Genomic DNA, 15,733 nt, shown 5'->3' with positions numbered 1-15,733 from the left:
TCTAGTAGTGTTTGTTTTATCAGATTAAAGTGTTAGTAACTGTTTAATTTACCACCTGGTTTCCAGCTATCTCCAAGTATGACTCCTGCTTCACAGAGCCCCAAGAAACCCCCAACAAAGGATCCCTTAGCAGATCTCAACATTAAAGACTTCTTGTAAACCTGTAAGGTAAAATTTTATTTTGTGCCTTTCTGGACTTTTTTTTTTTTTTCCTGCGATCTTTGCATATAAGACTTTTGATCTGCTTTTTATGAACAGTAAAGCTGCTTAGCAGCAGCACTACTGTCCTCAGTGCTGCCTCCCGCCACTGGCCCTTACTTCAGTTCAGAATGTAGTGAAGATGTTACCGGTGGGGGGGGGGGGGGGGTGGAGGTCTGTTAAGTGATTGCATGAACTGATTCACTTTTGCCCTATCTAACAGTATGGTACAGACTGCAGTAATTGGGCAGCAGCTAGATGCCGAGTGTTCTGTTAAACCAGCTTGCTGTGTTTTCCTGCATGGCAGAGGTTTGCAGTGCATTTTTCACTGGCTTTCTGCTTACAGTATTATTGCTTAAAGGGATGCTTAAGTCACCTGTAAAAAAGTTTCACTTACCTGGGGCTTCTACCAGCCCCTTCAGCGATCTTCCGTTCCCCTGCCACCAGCTAGTTTTGTTTTCACCAACTTTGAGTCGGCAAGCCGCTGTGCCTGTGCAGCCCTGGCAATAAGCATCCTTGCTCCAAATAGCGTCCTGCAGGACGCTATTGCAGACAGGAACGCGAGCAAGGATACATGTTGCCAGGGCTGCGCAGGCACAGCGGCTTGCCGACTCAAAGTTGGCGAAAATGAATCTAGCTGTTGTTGTTTTTTTTTTTTTTTTTTTTTGCAGGTGACTTAAGTATCACTTTTAATGGTTTATAAACTCCTAAGCAAACTAGTGCACAGTTAGTCAGCTGAATCTCATAGAGCTTGTACACATAAGCCAATAATTACTCCCAATCAAGGCAGGGCTGTGGAGTCGATACAAAAATTCTCCGACTCCTCAGGTTAGGATTCCACCGACTCCTCAACTCCGACTCCTCTCATTTGCATATTACAATCTTGTTGATTTAAAAGTATGTAACATGAAATGCATCTCTTAACTGCCAACGCTTAGGAATTTTAAAAGACAACTGAAGTGAGAGGGATATGGAGGCTGCCATATTTAATCCCTTTTAAACCATACCAGTTACCTGGATATCTGGCGGATCTTCTGCCTCTAATACTTTTAGTCATAGACTAAAACTAGTCCTTGGTAAGAGTACTTGTAGAAGACAGGAACAAAGAACATCTAGCAGGCCCTAGGAAATGTAAATGTGGGTACATGTAAAGGTGGCCATGCACCATACAATTTTTTAAATATCTGTTCAATTTAGGAATTGCAATCAATTTTTCTGAATGATTGTAACATTTCAAAAATATGACCAATGTACCACAGACCTATGTAAAATGTTTCCCCAATTATGATAAAAATGAGAAAATTGAAAACTGAATTGAAAATTGAAAACTCTGAGAAAATTGCTAGGGTGTGTATATTAATAAAGTGACAATCTAACACACACCGTACAATCTTTAGAAAAATTGAAGAAAAATTTCCAGTATTCCAGATCGATAAAAATCGAAAAAAGGAAATCCAATTATTGTTTTCAGTAACCTGAAAAAAAGCTTTCGATTTTTTTTCGGGAGATCCGCTCATATTTATCAAATTTCCGTAAAATCTGATCATTTTATTGTATCATGTGTGGCCACCTTAAGATTGATTTGCAGGTACTCTGCAGGGGAATGAGGCTATTCTTCCTCTATTACACATTCTTCATGCACAATCTGAACATGGACCAGGCACTAGGCAATATAACTGTGGGTACATGTAAGAGTGATGTGCAGGTACACTGTAGGAGAATGAGGCTATTCTTCCTCTATTACACATTCTTCATGTACAATCTGAACCAGGTTTATGGGTGATAGGCAACACCTTTGTGTTCACAACATTCTCAGTGGATTCCCTGCAGCTCTGTGGGGAGTGCATATGTAGAGTATAGTACTACTGTGTAACAAAGTAAACCTGAGACAGATGAAATTAAAGTTTTATACATACATGAGGCTTCCTCCAGCCCCCTTCAGGCTAATCAGTCCCTCAAGGTCCTCCTCCACCACCTGGATCTTCTGCTATGGGTGCAGGTACTTGAGCCAGTTGGGCGTAGTGCGCATGCACACAATCTGCCGCCGGGAGCATACTACACCTGTGCAGCACTATTGTGCAGGTGCAGAATGTTCCTGGCTGTGGGAGCGGCATGTGGCCGGACTGCGCTGACTGGCTGAATTACCGGGACTCATAGCAGAAGATCCAGGTGGCAAAGGAGGACAGCGAGGGACTGATTAGCCTGAAGGGGGCTGGAAGAAGCCCCAGGTATGTATAAAACTTTTCTATTCATCCGTCTCAGGTACTGTTTAATTCGTAGTCCTCAAACCAAATTTTAACATATCAAATTATTTGATTTCATGATCAAATTGCGTGCATACATTTGCATAAACCAGCATCAGCGCAGAATTATTTGCATCTTATTGCCCATCTCTATTAGTGACACAGCTACATATCAGGCTTTATTCTTACAGCATAGATGTTATTTAGTATATATGTTACGGCCAGAACCCGAAGTGTGTCCGCTTCGCGTTCTGGCCGGCCAATGTGCGAAGTGGCCGCAGCGCAGCGGCCAATGTTAGAAATGTTATGTTTATGCCGTCTCGCTGCGGCCAAATTGATGACAGCTTGCTTAATTTAATTAAATATAGCTGGCGGCAATGTGAAGCCGCCGGCTTTCGCACTGCCTCTCTCCTCCCCCGCCTCTCTCCTCTCCCCGCCTCCCATACAATCAGTAGCAGCCCCGAGAGTCGTTCGTCGCGACAGGGGAAACCTTCCGTTCCTGCAGAGCGGGTGCTGGCAGAAGCAATGTCTGCAGCCTCCCCGCTCTGCTGCCCCTGCCGCGACGAACGACTCTCCGGCTGCATGTCCCCGCCGGCTGCTACTTATTGTATGGGAGGCGGGGAAAGGAGAGAGGGGGGAGGAGAGAGGCAGTGCAAAAGCCGGCGGCTTCATCTATTACATTGCCGCCGGCTATATTTCATTAAATTAAGCAAGGTTGTCATAAATTTGGACGCAGCGAGACGGCGTAAACATAACATTTCTAACATTGGCCGCTGCGCTGCGGCCACTTTGCACATTGGCCGGCCAGAACCCGAAGTGGCTGGCCAGAACGCGAAGTAGCCACACTACGGGTTCTGGCCGTAACATATATATATATGAGATTGCTGTGTACACATCCTATATACAGTCACAATCAGATATGTATTTCTGACTTTAAAAATACGGGGACTGTTTTATTGAAGCAGCACAAGTAACTTTTTTGATTGGTGTATTTAATTTCTGTGGACTAAGCAGAGCTATCACTGTATATATAAATTATTTATGATGACTATTATCTGAGAATTAGAACGTTTTATCATGTTTTCTATTTTAATTACAGTTTAAATTCATTAGGAGTCGGAGTTGGTGCATTTTTTTCCGACTCCAGGCACCCAAAAATTACTCCGACTCCACAGCCCTGAATCAAGGATCCTGTCAAATTTGATTGACAGTGGATTCTAATACAGACCAATCATAAATGATTGCCAAATGTTTTTTTTATTATTATTGATCGGACATGCTGGTGCATGTTTATTGGGCACACACATGTTGGAAAATCCATCGTATGCGAGTGTGTGGTGGTTTTGCTTTGCTAACAGATAAGGAAATTGCTAACAGATAAGGAAATTGATCATAATGATCAATTGTCAGTGGATTGGCTCATGTGTACAAAGCCTTTCTTCAGTCTCCTGTCAATAAGTACCCAGCCTAACTGTTCTTCCTGTAAGACAGCTCTAATGCTGGGTACACAGCTTATGTTTTTTCGTGCTATTTTGCGACCCAATCGTTTTTCGGCACGATTCCACACACTATTCTGTGCTCGATTCTCTTATCTTCATTTTTCTTATCTTTTTCCATTCACTGCTATGAGAAATCGAGCGCGGAAACGATCGGGAGCCATATCGGACATGACGGATTTTATCTATCTGATCCATTGATCGAACGGAAAATCGTAACTTGTGTACCCAGCATTATGCTGGGAATACACCATACGTTTTTTCAGCTCTTAGATGGTTCACTAGATAATTTCCGACATGTCCGATCTTATTTTCGATCGTTTTTCTGATTGATTTCCCATAGAAGTGAATGGAAATAGATAAGAAAAGATTACAGAAGCGAATCGGAAATTGATCAGAAAATTGAATCGGAAAACGATCGGACGGAAAATCGACCGAAAAAACGCATCGTGTGTACCCAGCATTATATTGTCATTACACACTGAGTATCATCCGCGCGTATTCACATGCTGTTTAAATGGTGAAATGATTGTCTAGAAAGCAGGTGCTACATTTTTCATAAATGGTAAGATTCTGTGTATAGAAGTAACTCTATTGTAATTTTTCAAATACTATTAAGACAGCTATTGACTAGCTATCTTTTGCATTGCCATTTATGCTCTCCTTAAACTGCATGTATAGTATTTTTCACAGAAACATTTACATGCAGGGCCTAGTGCACCACAGGAGCAAGGGCACCAAAGCAGCAGACTAAACTAATGCAGCATTTGCAAGCTTGCAAATGCTGCAATGCAGGGAGATCAGGCGAGCGCCTGACCGTGGTACTCTGCTGCTAGCCACCTGTGCAGCAGCCACCTTGCTCTCTGTGCATGTTTACATTGTGGCAGGCGGCTATGGACTTGGGCAGCATTGGAAGCAGAGGGGAAAAGGAAGCTTCTGCACTGGAGACGAGTAGAGAAATGACTGACACTGATGGCTGCTGCGGTGTGAAGGCAAGCTGGCTACCTATACTGAAAGGTGGGGGGGGAGTGGGAAAAGGAGGGATTAAGGGAGTCAACTGGCTACCTATACTGGGGGGGCATCAGGCTACCTATACTAGAGGGAAGGGTCATCTTGCTACCTATACTGAAGGGAGGCGGCTGGTGACAGTGGCTTAGGGCGGTAAAGAGTACAAATCCGGCCCTGTTTACATGTACAGAAAAAACAAGGCTGTCGATTATTTAAATGCAACGTGAATGGTCCATGCTTGTGCTTTCCTGTATTGCAGAAAAATGCATGCAAACGGTGCACTTGTGATCAATGCCAATGCAATTTTCTCTCATCATCCTCCAGGACAACCACCTGAGATTACCATTGAGCCCCTCCCCTGTGGAAACAATGCACATGCAATTAATTAATTACTCCTCTGGTCCACCCTCTATATAACCAGCCTCCTCCTCTACCTCCCTAGTTCTTTCATTGTTTCCACTCACCCGTGGACAGTGCACTAGTTGTTTTTTTGTTATGCTGTAGGGGAGCGTGTGTCGCACCTATAGTTAGCAGGAGTATGTTGACCTTTCCCCATGAGACTGCAGTTCAGGCTTGTGTTGGCCGAACGGGCAGGAGGTGGTGAGCGGAGCCCAGCATACACTACCTGCCGGCGTGGAGGGCTGGGAAGAAGGCCTGAAGCGTCCTTTCTTGTGGCCGCTGCCGAGTACCATCGGCGTTGTTCCGGGGAGCCGGAGAGTCACGTGACGCCCTGACGTCAGGGGGGCGGACGCGACCAGGCGCGTACGCTCCGCCCACCGAGGACGTCATGGGCTAGTAGCCGGAAGATCTTCGGAAGGCGGCAGGCGGGGCTACAAGCGGAGAGGCAGCTTCCGAGTTGCAGAGCGCACGTGGAACGCCGACACGCTGCGGGGCATGGATCAGTCAGAGGCCTCCACAGCGGACAACAGCAATGTACCAGCCGCAGAGACACACAGCCAGCCGGCACAGGTACAGCTGAAAGTGACTCTGCACCCCATAAGCGCTACACTATAAATGGCTTGGGGTTGCAGAAGATACTAACAGCCTTATTTTTCTTGTCTGTTTGTTTTACAGAAACATGTGAAAAAGACTAATAAGTGCTCAAAGTGTGGGGAGGTGATGCCACCAAGTTGCACACGCTCATCATGTGACAAGTGCAGGCATAGAGGGGACACTATCCCAGACACTAATATGATAATGATTGACTTAATGAAGTCTATGAAAAAAGAACTGACTACCACCTTTGCAGCCTTCAGGGCAGCTTTTCCCACTCAGCCTCCAGTACAGGGACAGGCCCAGCCCACACCCCCGACTACATCGATAACAGACAGTAGCACGCAAGCGGTGGCAGTGAACATCCAACCTCCACCGGCGGAACAGCCGCAAGGTTCAGGGCTCAGACAGGATCTGACCCAACCCAGGCGTATATTACCAGCTGTGCCAGTAGAACCTGACTCTCCAGATGATTCATGGGAAGATATTTCAGGAGAATCTCTGGAGGAGGGGGAGGCTAGGGATTCAGACGATCCAGTGAGGGCTACGGCCAGAATGCCTAGATACCTGTTTAGTATAGAGGATACATCGGAGCTCCTGAAAGCTGTATACGAATCTGAGCATATTCAGGAGACCACCCCGACTACGTCAGTTCAAGACGATATATACAGGGGATTAGAAGAGACTGATAGCAGAACTTTCCCGGTACACAAATCGATTAAAGGAGTCATATCTTCTCGGTGGAAGCAGCCTGAGAAAAGGTTGTTTATCCCTAGATCATTTAAAAGGAGATTCCCCTTTAAGCAAGTGGACCAGGAGTTATGGTCAAAATGCCCAAAATTGGACGCATCATTAGCTCAATATTCCAAGTCCACAGATTTGTCATTTGAAGATTCAGGCAGCCTGAAGGATCCTATGGATCGAAAGGCGGAAATCCTCCTCAAAAGAGCATGGCAGGCAGCATCCTTCGGATTTAAGCCAGCTATTGCAGCCATATGCCTTACTCGCAACCTTGAGAAATGGATGAGAGGGTTAAAGGCGCACCTTATTGCAGGTACCCCACATGAGAAAATTTTAGACTCCCTTCCAGTCATGTCGAAGACAGTAGCTTTCCTAGCAGATGGGGCCACAGAATCATTAAGATCTGCGGCTAAGACAGCAGCCATGATAAACTCTTCTAGGCGGGCAATATGGTTAAACACTTGGGAGGGTGATGTTTCATCCAAACACAGGTTATGTGCTATGGAATTTCAGGGGGACTTGTTATTCGGGAAGGATCTAGATGGTATTCTAGAGAGATCTTCCGATAAAGCTAAGAAATTCCCGGACAAGAGGAAAAGAGGAACAAATAGGCCCTTTCAGGGGAGACGTTATGTTCCCAGGAGAGAAGTTAGGGGTCAGGGGTCCCGGCAGCAGCAGCAGCAGGGATCCAAAAGGTGGACTTATAGTACAGGGAGAGGAAGATCTACCTTCCTGTTCAATAAAGCCCAGCCAGCCACCCCAAAATCCGACAAATGACACAGATTTACAGGTGGGGGGGAAGGCTTTTTTATTTTTTTCAGGCCTGGCAGAGTATAACAGGAAACGAGTTTATTTTAGATTTAATAAGGAATGGGTACAGGATAGAATTCCGAGAGCCCCCCAAAAAAATTGTGTAATTACGGGGACCCCCAGGGACCCAGAGAAGGCAAAAGCAATTCGCTCTTCTGTGATAAAACTATTGCAACAGAGAGTGATTCAAAGAGTTCTGGTCCAGGAGTTTTGCAGGGGGTTTTATTCAAGAGTTTTTGTAATACAGAAGCCGTCAGGAAAGTACAGAATGATACTCAACCTGAAGCCCCTAAACCCTTACATTCTGGAGAAAAGGTTTCGAATGGAAAGCGTCGCATCAGTCCGCAATTTAATTTGGCCAGGAGCTTTTATGGCCACGCTAGATTTGGAGGACGCGTACCTCCACCTTCCAATTCATCCGCAATTTCAGAGGTTTTTGAGGTTTGCGGTAGTCATGCGGGATGCGGTATGCCATTACCAATACCGTGCCCTGCCATTCGGAATATCCTCGGCCCCGAGGATATTCACGAAAGTTGTTGCAGAATGTAAGGGTTCTTCCGTATCTGGACGATTTTTTGATTTTGTCAAATACCGAACAGTCTTTAAGGGAAAACCTACACCTCTGCGTCCAGACCTTAGAGAGTCTGGGCTGGTTAGTCAGCAGAGAGGAGTCGTGTTTTCAGCCATCCCAAACAGCGCTATTTCTGGGGCTAATCTGGGACTCAGAGCAGGAAAAGATTCTGCTTCCTCGGCCGAAGGTCAGCAAGCTGATGAGAGCAGTGACCGAGTATACATCAGCCCCGTCAGTTTCCCTACGGCAGACAATGTCCCTACTGGGCCTAATGACCTCAGTGATCCCGGCAGTGGAGTGGGCTCAGGCACACACTCGGGAATTACAGGCCTAGTTTCTTCAGGTCTGGGACAGAAGGAGGTCCTCCTTAGATCAATGAGTAAACCCACCACAGCGGGTGTTGCTCTCCCTCCAATGGTGGGTGAATGCAGACCACCTGTCCAGGGGACGTCCCTGGATGCAGAAGGCTCCAGTGAAATTATACACGGATGCCAGTGCATGGGGTTGGGGCGCCCACTGTTTGGATCAGCAGGTACAGGGTCAGTGGTCCCCTCAACTCAGCCGAAAATCATCGAACTTCAGGGAATTAATGGCGGTCAGATTGGCTCTACAGGCCCTGCTGCCGCACATAAACAGGGAGGTACTGTTGTTCTCCGACAATATGGTCACAGTCTCCTATATCAGGAAACAGGGGGGCACCAGGGTGCAGGCTCTCAGAGAGCTAACAATGCAGATTCTTACAGGGGCAGAGGAAAATCTACAGTCACTAGCAGCAACCCATATTCTAGGCAGTCAGAACCGCTGGGCAGATGCCCTCAGCAGGTCGGTCTTAATAGAAGCAGAATGGCAGCTGAATCAGGAGGTCTTCGAGCTCATCATAGCAGAATGGGGCAGACCAAGCATAGATCTGTTTGCCACACCCCAAAATGCAAAGACAAAGTATTTCTTTTCCCTACACCCTTCATCTTCAACAGACCGGTTAGATGCCCTGACACTGGAATGGCCGAAGGGCCTTCTATACGCTTTTCCCCCATTCAATTTAATTCCGAGGGTCCTCAGCAAGTTGAGGCAGTCCCAGGCACGAGTAATATTCATAGCACCCTGGTGGCCAAGGAGGGCCTGGTTTCCCTTTCTACAGACCTTGAAGGTACAAGAGCCCTGGCACTTAGGGGACCGAAGGGACCTACTAATACAGAATGGACAGATGCACCCAGACCCAGGATTCCTAAAACTCACAGCCTGGATCCTGAAAGGCAGACTTTAGAGGGACTAGGATTTTCAGGTAGAGTAATTAATACTCTGCTAAAGTGCAGGAAGGAGAATACTAGGAAGATTTATTCCAAAGTATGGAAGGTTTTTTGTTCATGGAAGGACAAGAATAGGATTAGTTCGAATGAAACAAGATTTATTTTAGAATTCCTACAGGATGGGGTGCACATAGGATTGGCAGTTAGCACCCTCAGAGTCCAGGTATCGGCCTTATCTGTATTTTTAGATAGACAACTATCCACTGAATTACATATAAAGAACTTCTTGAAGTCGGTGGCCAGATCACAGCCGGTCCCGGTAAAGATGGCGCCCCCATGGGACCTGGCACTGGTCCTAGATTTTCTAATGTCGGACACGTTCCAACCAGCAGAGACCGTTCCTATTAGGTTATTAACGCTAAAGGTGGCCTTCTTGGTGGCGATTACAACGGCAAGGAGAGTAGGGGACATACAGTCACTATCAATAAAGGACCCCTATATGGTGATTCACCCGGACAGAATAGTTTTCCGACCAGACCCGACATATTTGCCAAAGGTAGCCACGCAATTCCATAGACTGCAGGAGGTTGTTTTACCATCCTTTTCTACAGACCCCAAGAATGATAAGGAAAGAAAGCTAGCAAAGCTAGATGTGAGACAAGCAATTATCACATATTTGCAGAGGACACAGGATTGGAGAAGGTCCAGCCATTTATTTGTATTATTTTCTGGCACCCGAAGGGGGTTACAGGCAACTAAGGGTTCCATAGCCAGATGGATTCGGCAGCTGATACAGCTAGCGTACAACAACTCACAGACTGACACGCCTCCAGACATTAGAGCACACTCTACGCGGTCACTGGCAGCATCCTGGGCGGAGAGATCCGGGGCAACTCTGGACCAGATATGTAAAGCGGCTACATGGTCAGGACACTCTACATTCGTGAAGCACTACAGGGTGGAGTTGTTGTCCAGCCAGGATCAGGCGTTTGGTCGTAAAGTACTCCAAGCAGTCATCCCACCCTAAGGTAAAGATTTCTCGCTGGTCTCAGGTGGCTGTCCTGGAGGATGATGAGAGAAAGGCCGTCCTACTTACCGGTAGTAGTGTTTCGGCGAATCCTCCAGGACAGCTGCCTTAGTACCCAGCCCTAAGAGATTCGGTAGTATAAACTAAAGAAGGGTGAGCCTGTTACTCTTGTAATGAACTAGGGAGGTAGAGGAGGAGGCTGGTTATATAGAGGGTGGACCAGAGGAGTAATTAATTAATTGCATGTGCATTGTTTTCACAGGGGAGGGGCTCAATGGTAATCTCAGGTGGCTGTCCTGGAGGATTCGCCGAAACACTACTACCGGTAAGTAGGACGGCCTTTTGCCGGCGTTTTGCAGGAGTGATTTTTCCATGATTTCACGCGGAAAATTTACTGAACACTGCGGCAATTTTGTTCCAATCTCGTTTAGCGCTTCTATAGCACTGAAACGCGATCGCCGGGAAATCGCCTGAAAATGGTGCGATGCGTTTCTTTCGTGTTTTTGGGCGATTTTCAGCGATTAGAGCAAATCGCCAAAGTAAGAACAGGCCCATAAGGTTTCATTACACTAACTCTTTTAAAAAGCGCTAGCGTTTGAGCGTTTTGCCAAAATCGCGGCAAAACGCTCTAGTGTGGGCCCTAAAGGTGTTTACACACATCTGATAAGTCTTTGGAAAAATGAAAGATCACAGACCAGTTTTACCCCCTTCCTTGTAGTATGAGAGCCATACCTACACAGTCTATTCTATGGAGCTGCACTCCCCATCAGATAAAAATGTTTGCAAGATGCTGCACACAAAGATGCTGTACACATGCAACAGATCAGTATCTGTAAAAGATCAGCTCCTACAAAAGATCAGTTCATGCAAAATGCATTCACAATCTATATCTGCAGATCTCATACACACCTTGGACATTTATCTGCAGATCAATTAACTGCAGATCTGAAGATCCATTCTGGTGGATCTGATCTGCAGATATCTGTTAAACAAGGTGTGTACGAGATCCGCAGATATCATAGACTATGAATGCGTTTTGCAGGAATGGATCTTTTGCAGGAGCTGATCTTTTGCAGATACTGATCTTTTGCATGTGTACAGCATCTTTGTGTGCAGCATCTTGCAAAGATTTTTATCTGATGTGGAGTTCAGCTCAACAGAATAGACTGTGTAGAGTATGGCTCTCATACTACTTGAAAGGGGGTAAAATTGGTCTGTGGATCTGTGATCTTTCATTTTCCAAAGACTTTTATCTGATGTGTGTACCCACCTTAAGTAGTTGGGAGTGACACCGCTGTAACGACAGCTGGTGTAGGCATAGGTGAGGGTCATTTGCACAGACGGTGAACTTCACAGTTGCTGTGCATCAAGTGTCACTGGAATGCTGCGTAATGCAACCAAGTGAGAACTGCTGCATGTAACATCTTGCACAGGTCACTCACCATACCCCAGCAGTCGCACAGGAGCAGCTGACACTGTGAACCCACCACTATCATCTGCCAATGCGAATGAACAATTAGGCAAATTGAAGTATGAACAACTGATCTGCATATTCATTTTGTATCAGTGATGTAGTAAGCAATAGGGGCTGTGGTGTGTGATGTAGTAAGCAATAAGGGCTGTGGTGTGTGATGTAGTAAGCAATAGAGGCTGTGGTGTGTGATGTAGTAAGCAATAGGGGCTGTGGTGTGTGATGTAGTAAGCAATAGGGGCTGTGGTGTGTGATGTAGTAAGCAATAGGGGCTGTGGTGTGTGATGTAGTAAGCAATAGGGGCTGTGGTGTGTGATGTAGTAAGCAATAGAGGCTGTGGTGTGTGATGTAGTAAGCAATAGGGGCTGTGGTGTGTGATGTAGTAAGCAATAGGGGCTGTGGTTTGTGATGTAGTAAGCAATAGGGGCTGTGGTTTGTGATGTAGTAAGCAATAGGGGCTGTGGTGTGTGATGTAGTAAGCAATAGGGGCTGTGGTGTGTGATGTAGTAAGCAAAAGGGCTGTGGTGTGTGATGTAGTAAGCAATAGAGGCTGTGGTGTGTGATGTAGTAAGCAATAGGGGCTGTGGTGTGTGATGTGGTAAGCAATAAGGGCTGTGGTGTGTGATGTGGTAAGCAATAGGGGCTGTGGTGTGTGATGTAGTAAGCAATAGGGGCTGTGGTGTGTGATGTAGTAAGCAATAGGGGCTGTGGTGTGTGATGTAGTAAGCAATAAGGGCTGTGGTGTGTGATGTAGTAAGCAATAGGGGCTGTGGTGTGTGATGTAGTAAGCAATAGGGGCTGTGGTGTGTGATGTAGTAAGCAATAGGGGCTGTGGTGTGTGATGTAGTAAGCAATAGAGGCTGTGGTGTGTGATGTAGTAAGCAATAGGGGCTGTGGTGTGTGATGTAGTAAGCAATAGAGGCTGTGGTGTGTGATGTAGTAAGCAATAGGGGCTGTGGTGTGTGATGTAGTAAGCAATAGAGGCTGTGGTGTGTGATGTAGTAAGCAATAGAGGCTGTGGTGTGTGATGTAGTAAGCAATAGGGGCTGTGGTGTGTGATGTAGTAAGCAATAGGGGCTGTGGTGTGTGATGTAGTAAGCAATAGAGGCTGTGGTGTGTGATGTAGTAAGCAATAGAGGCTGTGGTGTGTGATGTAGTAAGCAATAGAGGCTGTGGTGTGTGATGTAGTAAGCAATAGGGGCTGTGGTGTGTGATGTAGTAAGCAATAGGGGCTGTGGTGTGTGATGTAGTAAGCAATAGAGGCTGTGGTGTGTGATGTAGTAAGCAATAAGGGCTGCGGATCACAAATAAAAACAGGCAAGAAGAACATGCATAGCAACTTTTTTTTTGTTTGTTTTTTTTCCTTGTAGTATGGGCCTTTTTTACAGTGGAATTAGTCTGCCATACTATTAAATACCGGTCTCCCAAATCCTACCTGCTTTAAGGTGGTCACTAACAGTCCAATTTCTAGTGAAAATTGGATTGGTTGAAAATAATCTCAGTTGATGGGCACAATCTATTACAAACAATTATAAAAAATAGTCGTCAGATTTGGATTTTTGTCAAACCAAAATTTGGATTTTCTTGTTGGTTTGAATAGATAGGAAGCAAAGATTGGTTTGTTGATGGTGTAGTGAACAATTTTTCGTCGGATCAGAATTTCTGATCGCTCGAACGATTTTCCGCTAGAAATTGGACCGTTGGTGGCCGGCTTTAGAAAGAGAATCACATAATCTCTGTGAAAATCACTAACCCCTCAACCCCCTCCCAGACACAGCAGTTCATACTGGAAGCTGTCATCTTGCATAAATCTCCAGTTGAATCTGGTTAGAAATCAGTACATTTAGGAAAACAGTATTTCTGTGCTTACAATCAGCTTTCATCCAGAAGGCATTAGCTATAAATAAGCAATCTCTTCTGCAGTCAGACAAAAAACACCTTTATTGGCAGCCTGGAGTACAATGAGCTCAGTGACTGATGAGGCTCCCAGGACAAAATGAATGTAAACTTATTAACCCCTTCAGGCACTTAAAAAAGTTTGTTCCTAGAACACTTAATAGTATGGCTATTCTTTCGGGAGAGAGTGAATGTTCACTGCAGTTCCACTTTAAGACGCAAGAGAAGTTTAAATACTTTACCATGTCATTGAAGATTGTCTGCTGTTTACTATCTTACCTTTTTTTTCTTTCATCTTTTTTTTTTTTTTTTTTTTTCATTACAGATGTTATTTTTTGACATGAAAATGTGAGTCCAGAGCCTTCAAAGAACAGATTGCTGCTCAGTTTCTAAAGTGAGCCACCAGTACCAAACCCAGTGCTTAGACTTCTCTTCTGAAACGCGTAGCACACCGTTGAAAGTAACCATTAGGATTGTGTATTAACCTTAACAGTTACCTGCTACTATATATCATATTTTTTTCTTTTTGTGTATCTGGGTTTTATGTGTTTTTCCCAGTTTTCCATGAGTGGATGTGACCCCCCCATGCCTTCTACAGCTCCCCTGTTCCTACTTGGTGGGGGAGGAGTACGCAGCGGTTTGTGTGCTGAGCAGTCTTGATCGATGTGTCTGTGTTTTCTGAATGTTTTGATGTATATGTTTGGACATCCTCCGTTTCTTCTACTAAATAGGAAATGTTGTATGATCACACCGGAAAAACACTCCAGTACAATGCTTTGTTTTGTGCGTGCGTGAGAACTACCCACAGGACTATCATTTGTGCAAACAAACTGTTTTTGTGGTACTTTATATGTTTGGAATTATTTATAATTTAAAATGAATCTGGAAAAAAAATCTTCCTCCACGTATGTAGATATGTCCTCCTATGATCAGTCATATCGTTTATACATCATATGTATCTTTTTGTTGCTTTTAAACCATACCAATATATATTTTAATTTTCAGGCGTTCTTTTGCAGTATGATTAGCATATCCATCTGTTCTGCAAAATGCACTTAAGTATTTGTTGTAGTTGCAACAGGATTACTAGGTTTACGTGGAGTATTTCTTGTCAGAGAATACAAAATCATGTATTTTATTTTTGTTTTGTTTTTGTTTGTTTTTTTCCAACATTTTAAGTTTTATTGTACATTCTTGTTTTATGTTCATTTTAGCATGTTCCTTTTTTTCCCTCTGAGTTTACTGTGAGTAGTTTTTGTACTGTTTGTGACTGAACTCCATGCAGATGTCCCTGATCTGCTCCTCTGTACATAATGTGTGTATGTGTATTATTATTTTTTTCTACACACAACTTGTTTTGTGCTGACAGCTTGGCTTTAAGGTTTTGGTGCATACATATAAGGTCACTGTTGATCAGTGTTAACAAGTGGCTTGGCAGCTGTCTGTAAGGTTCGTTGGATAGGGAAGATGTTCACCTGTTGTAAGTCTTTCAATTTAAGTACTTAAATGGTTGTATCTGAATTTACTGTGGGGATAACATACACTCTAAATGGGGATTTAAAAAAATATTTAAAATCTATTTCAAAATGGCTATCCTTTGTATCTTGGTTTAAAGACCCAGTGCATGTATGCCCTGTGAGATGCAATAAACACCTTGAACAGAAGCAAATTCAAATCAATGTTTGAGTCTGTTTGTTACAAACTCCCCTTTTAACTGTATTTACACTAGTACCCATCATTTTCATGTGATTTCACCAGAGGAATGTCACAAGTCGGAGGACCTGGATATGTTAGTCATTGCTTAGGAGATGAATCTGAATTATATCTCTAGCTGATGTGTATATAGGTATAAGATTACATTTACCTCACCTACCACACTATTAGCTCCCCATTCCCAGGAAGCATCTGAGTTCTGATTGGACAGCACTAGCACCTCCCTTTTTGCTCATGTGGCATAAAGCTATGGGACGCTTTCCAAGACTCGCTACCACACTTCTGCCTTCAAGCCTGGAAGGAGGAAGTGCGGTAGTGA

At 44.6% G+C, this 15,733-nt stretch overlaps 1 protein-coding gene across 19 annotated transcripts in view; it reads left to right on the top strand.

Moving 5' to 3' along the window:
• The window catches only part of SNAP91 (synaptosome associated protein 91), a 195,083-nt gene extending 179,707 nt beyond the window's left edge, over window positions 1–15,376 (top strand). For 18 of the 19 annotated variants that reach the window (XM_068281569.1, XM_068281568.1, XM_068281565.1 and 15 more), the window contains 2 exons: window positions 67–168; window positions 14,027–15,376. In XM_068281569.1, coding sequence (XP_068137670.1) covers window positions 67–159 — 93 coding nt within the window. In that variant the 3' untranslated portion in view covers window positions 160–168; window positions 14,027–15,376. The remainder of the gene's footprint in view (window positions 1–66; window positions 169–14,026) is intronic. The other variant, XM_068281560.1, reaches the window with a different exon arrangement.
• Window positions 15,377–15,733: the final 357 nt, after the last annotated feature.

This window comes from Hyperolius riggenbachi, chromosome 4 (genome assembly GCF_040937935.1).
Source record: "Hyperolius riggenbachi isolate aHypRig1 chromosome 4, aHypRig1.pri, whole genome shotgun sequence".
Classification (NCBI taxonomy): Eukaryota; Metazoa; Chordata; class Amphibia; order Anura; family Hyperoliidae; genus Hyperolius; species Hyperolius riggenbachi.
This window is presented reverse-complemented; position numbering and strand designations above follow the sequence as displayed.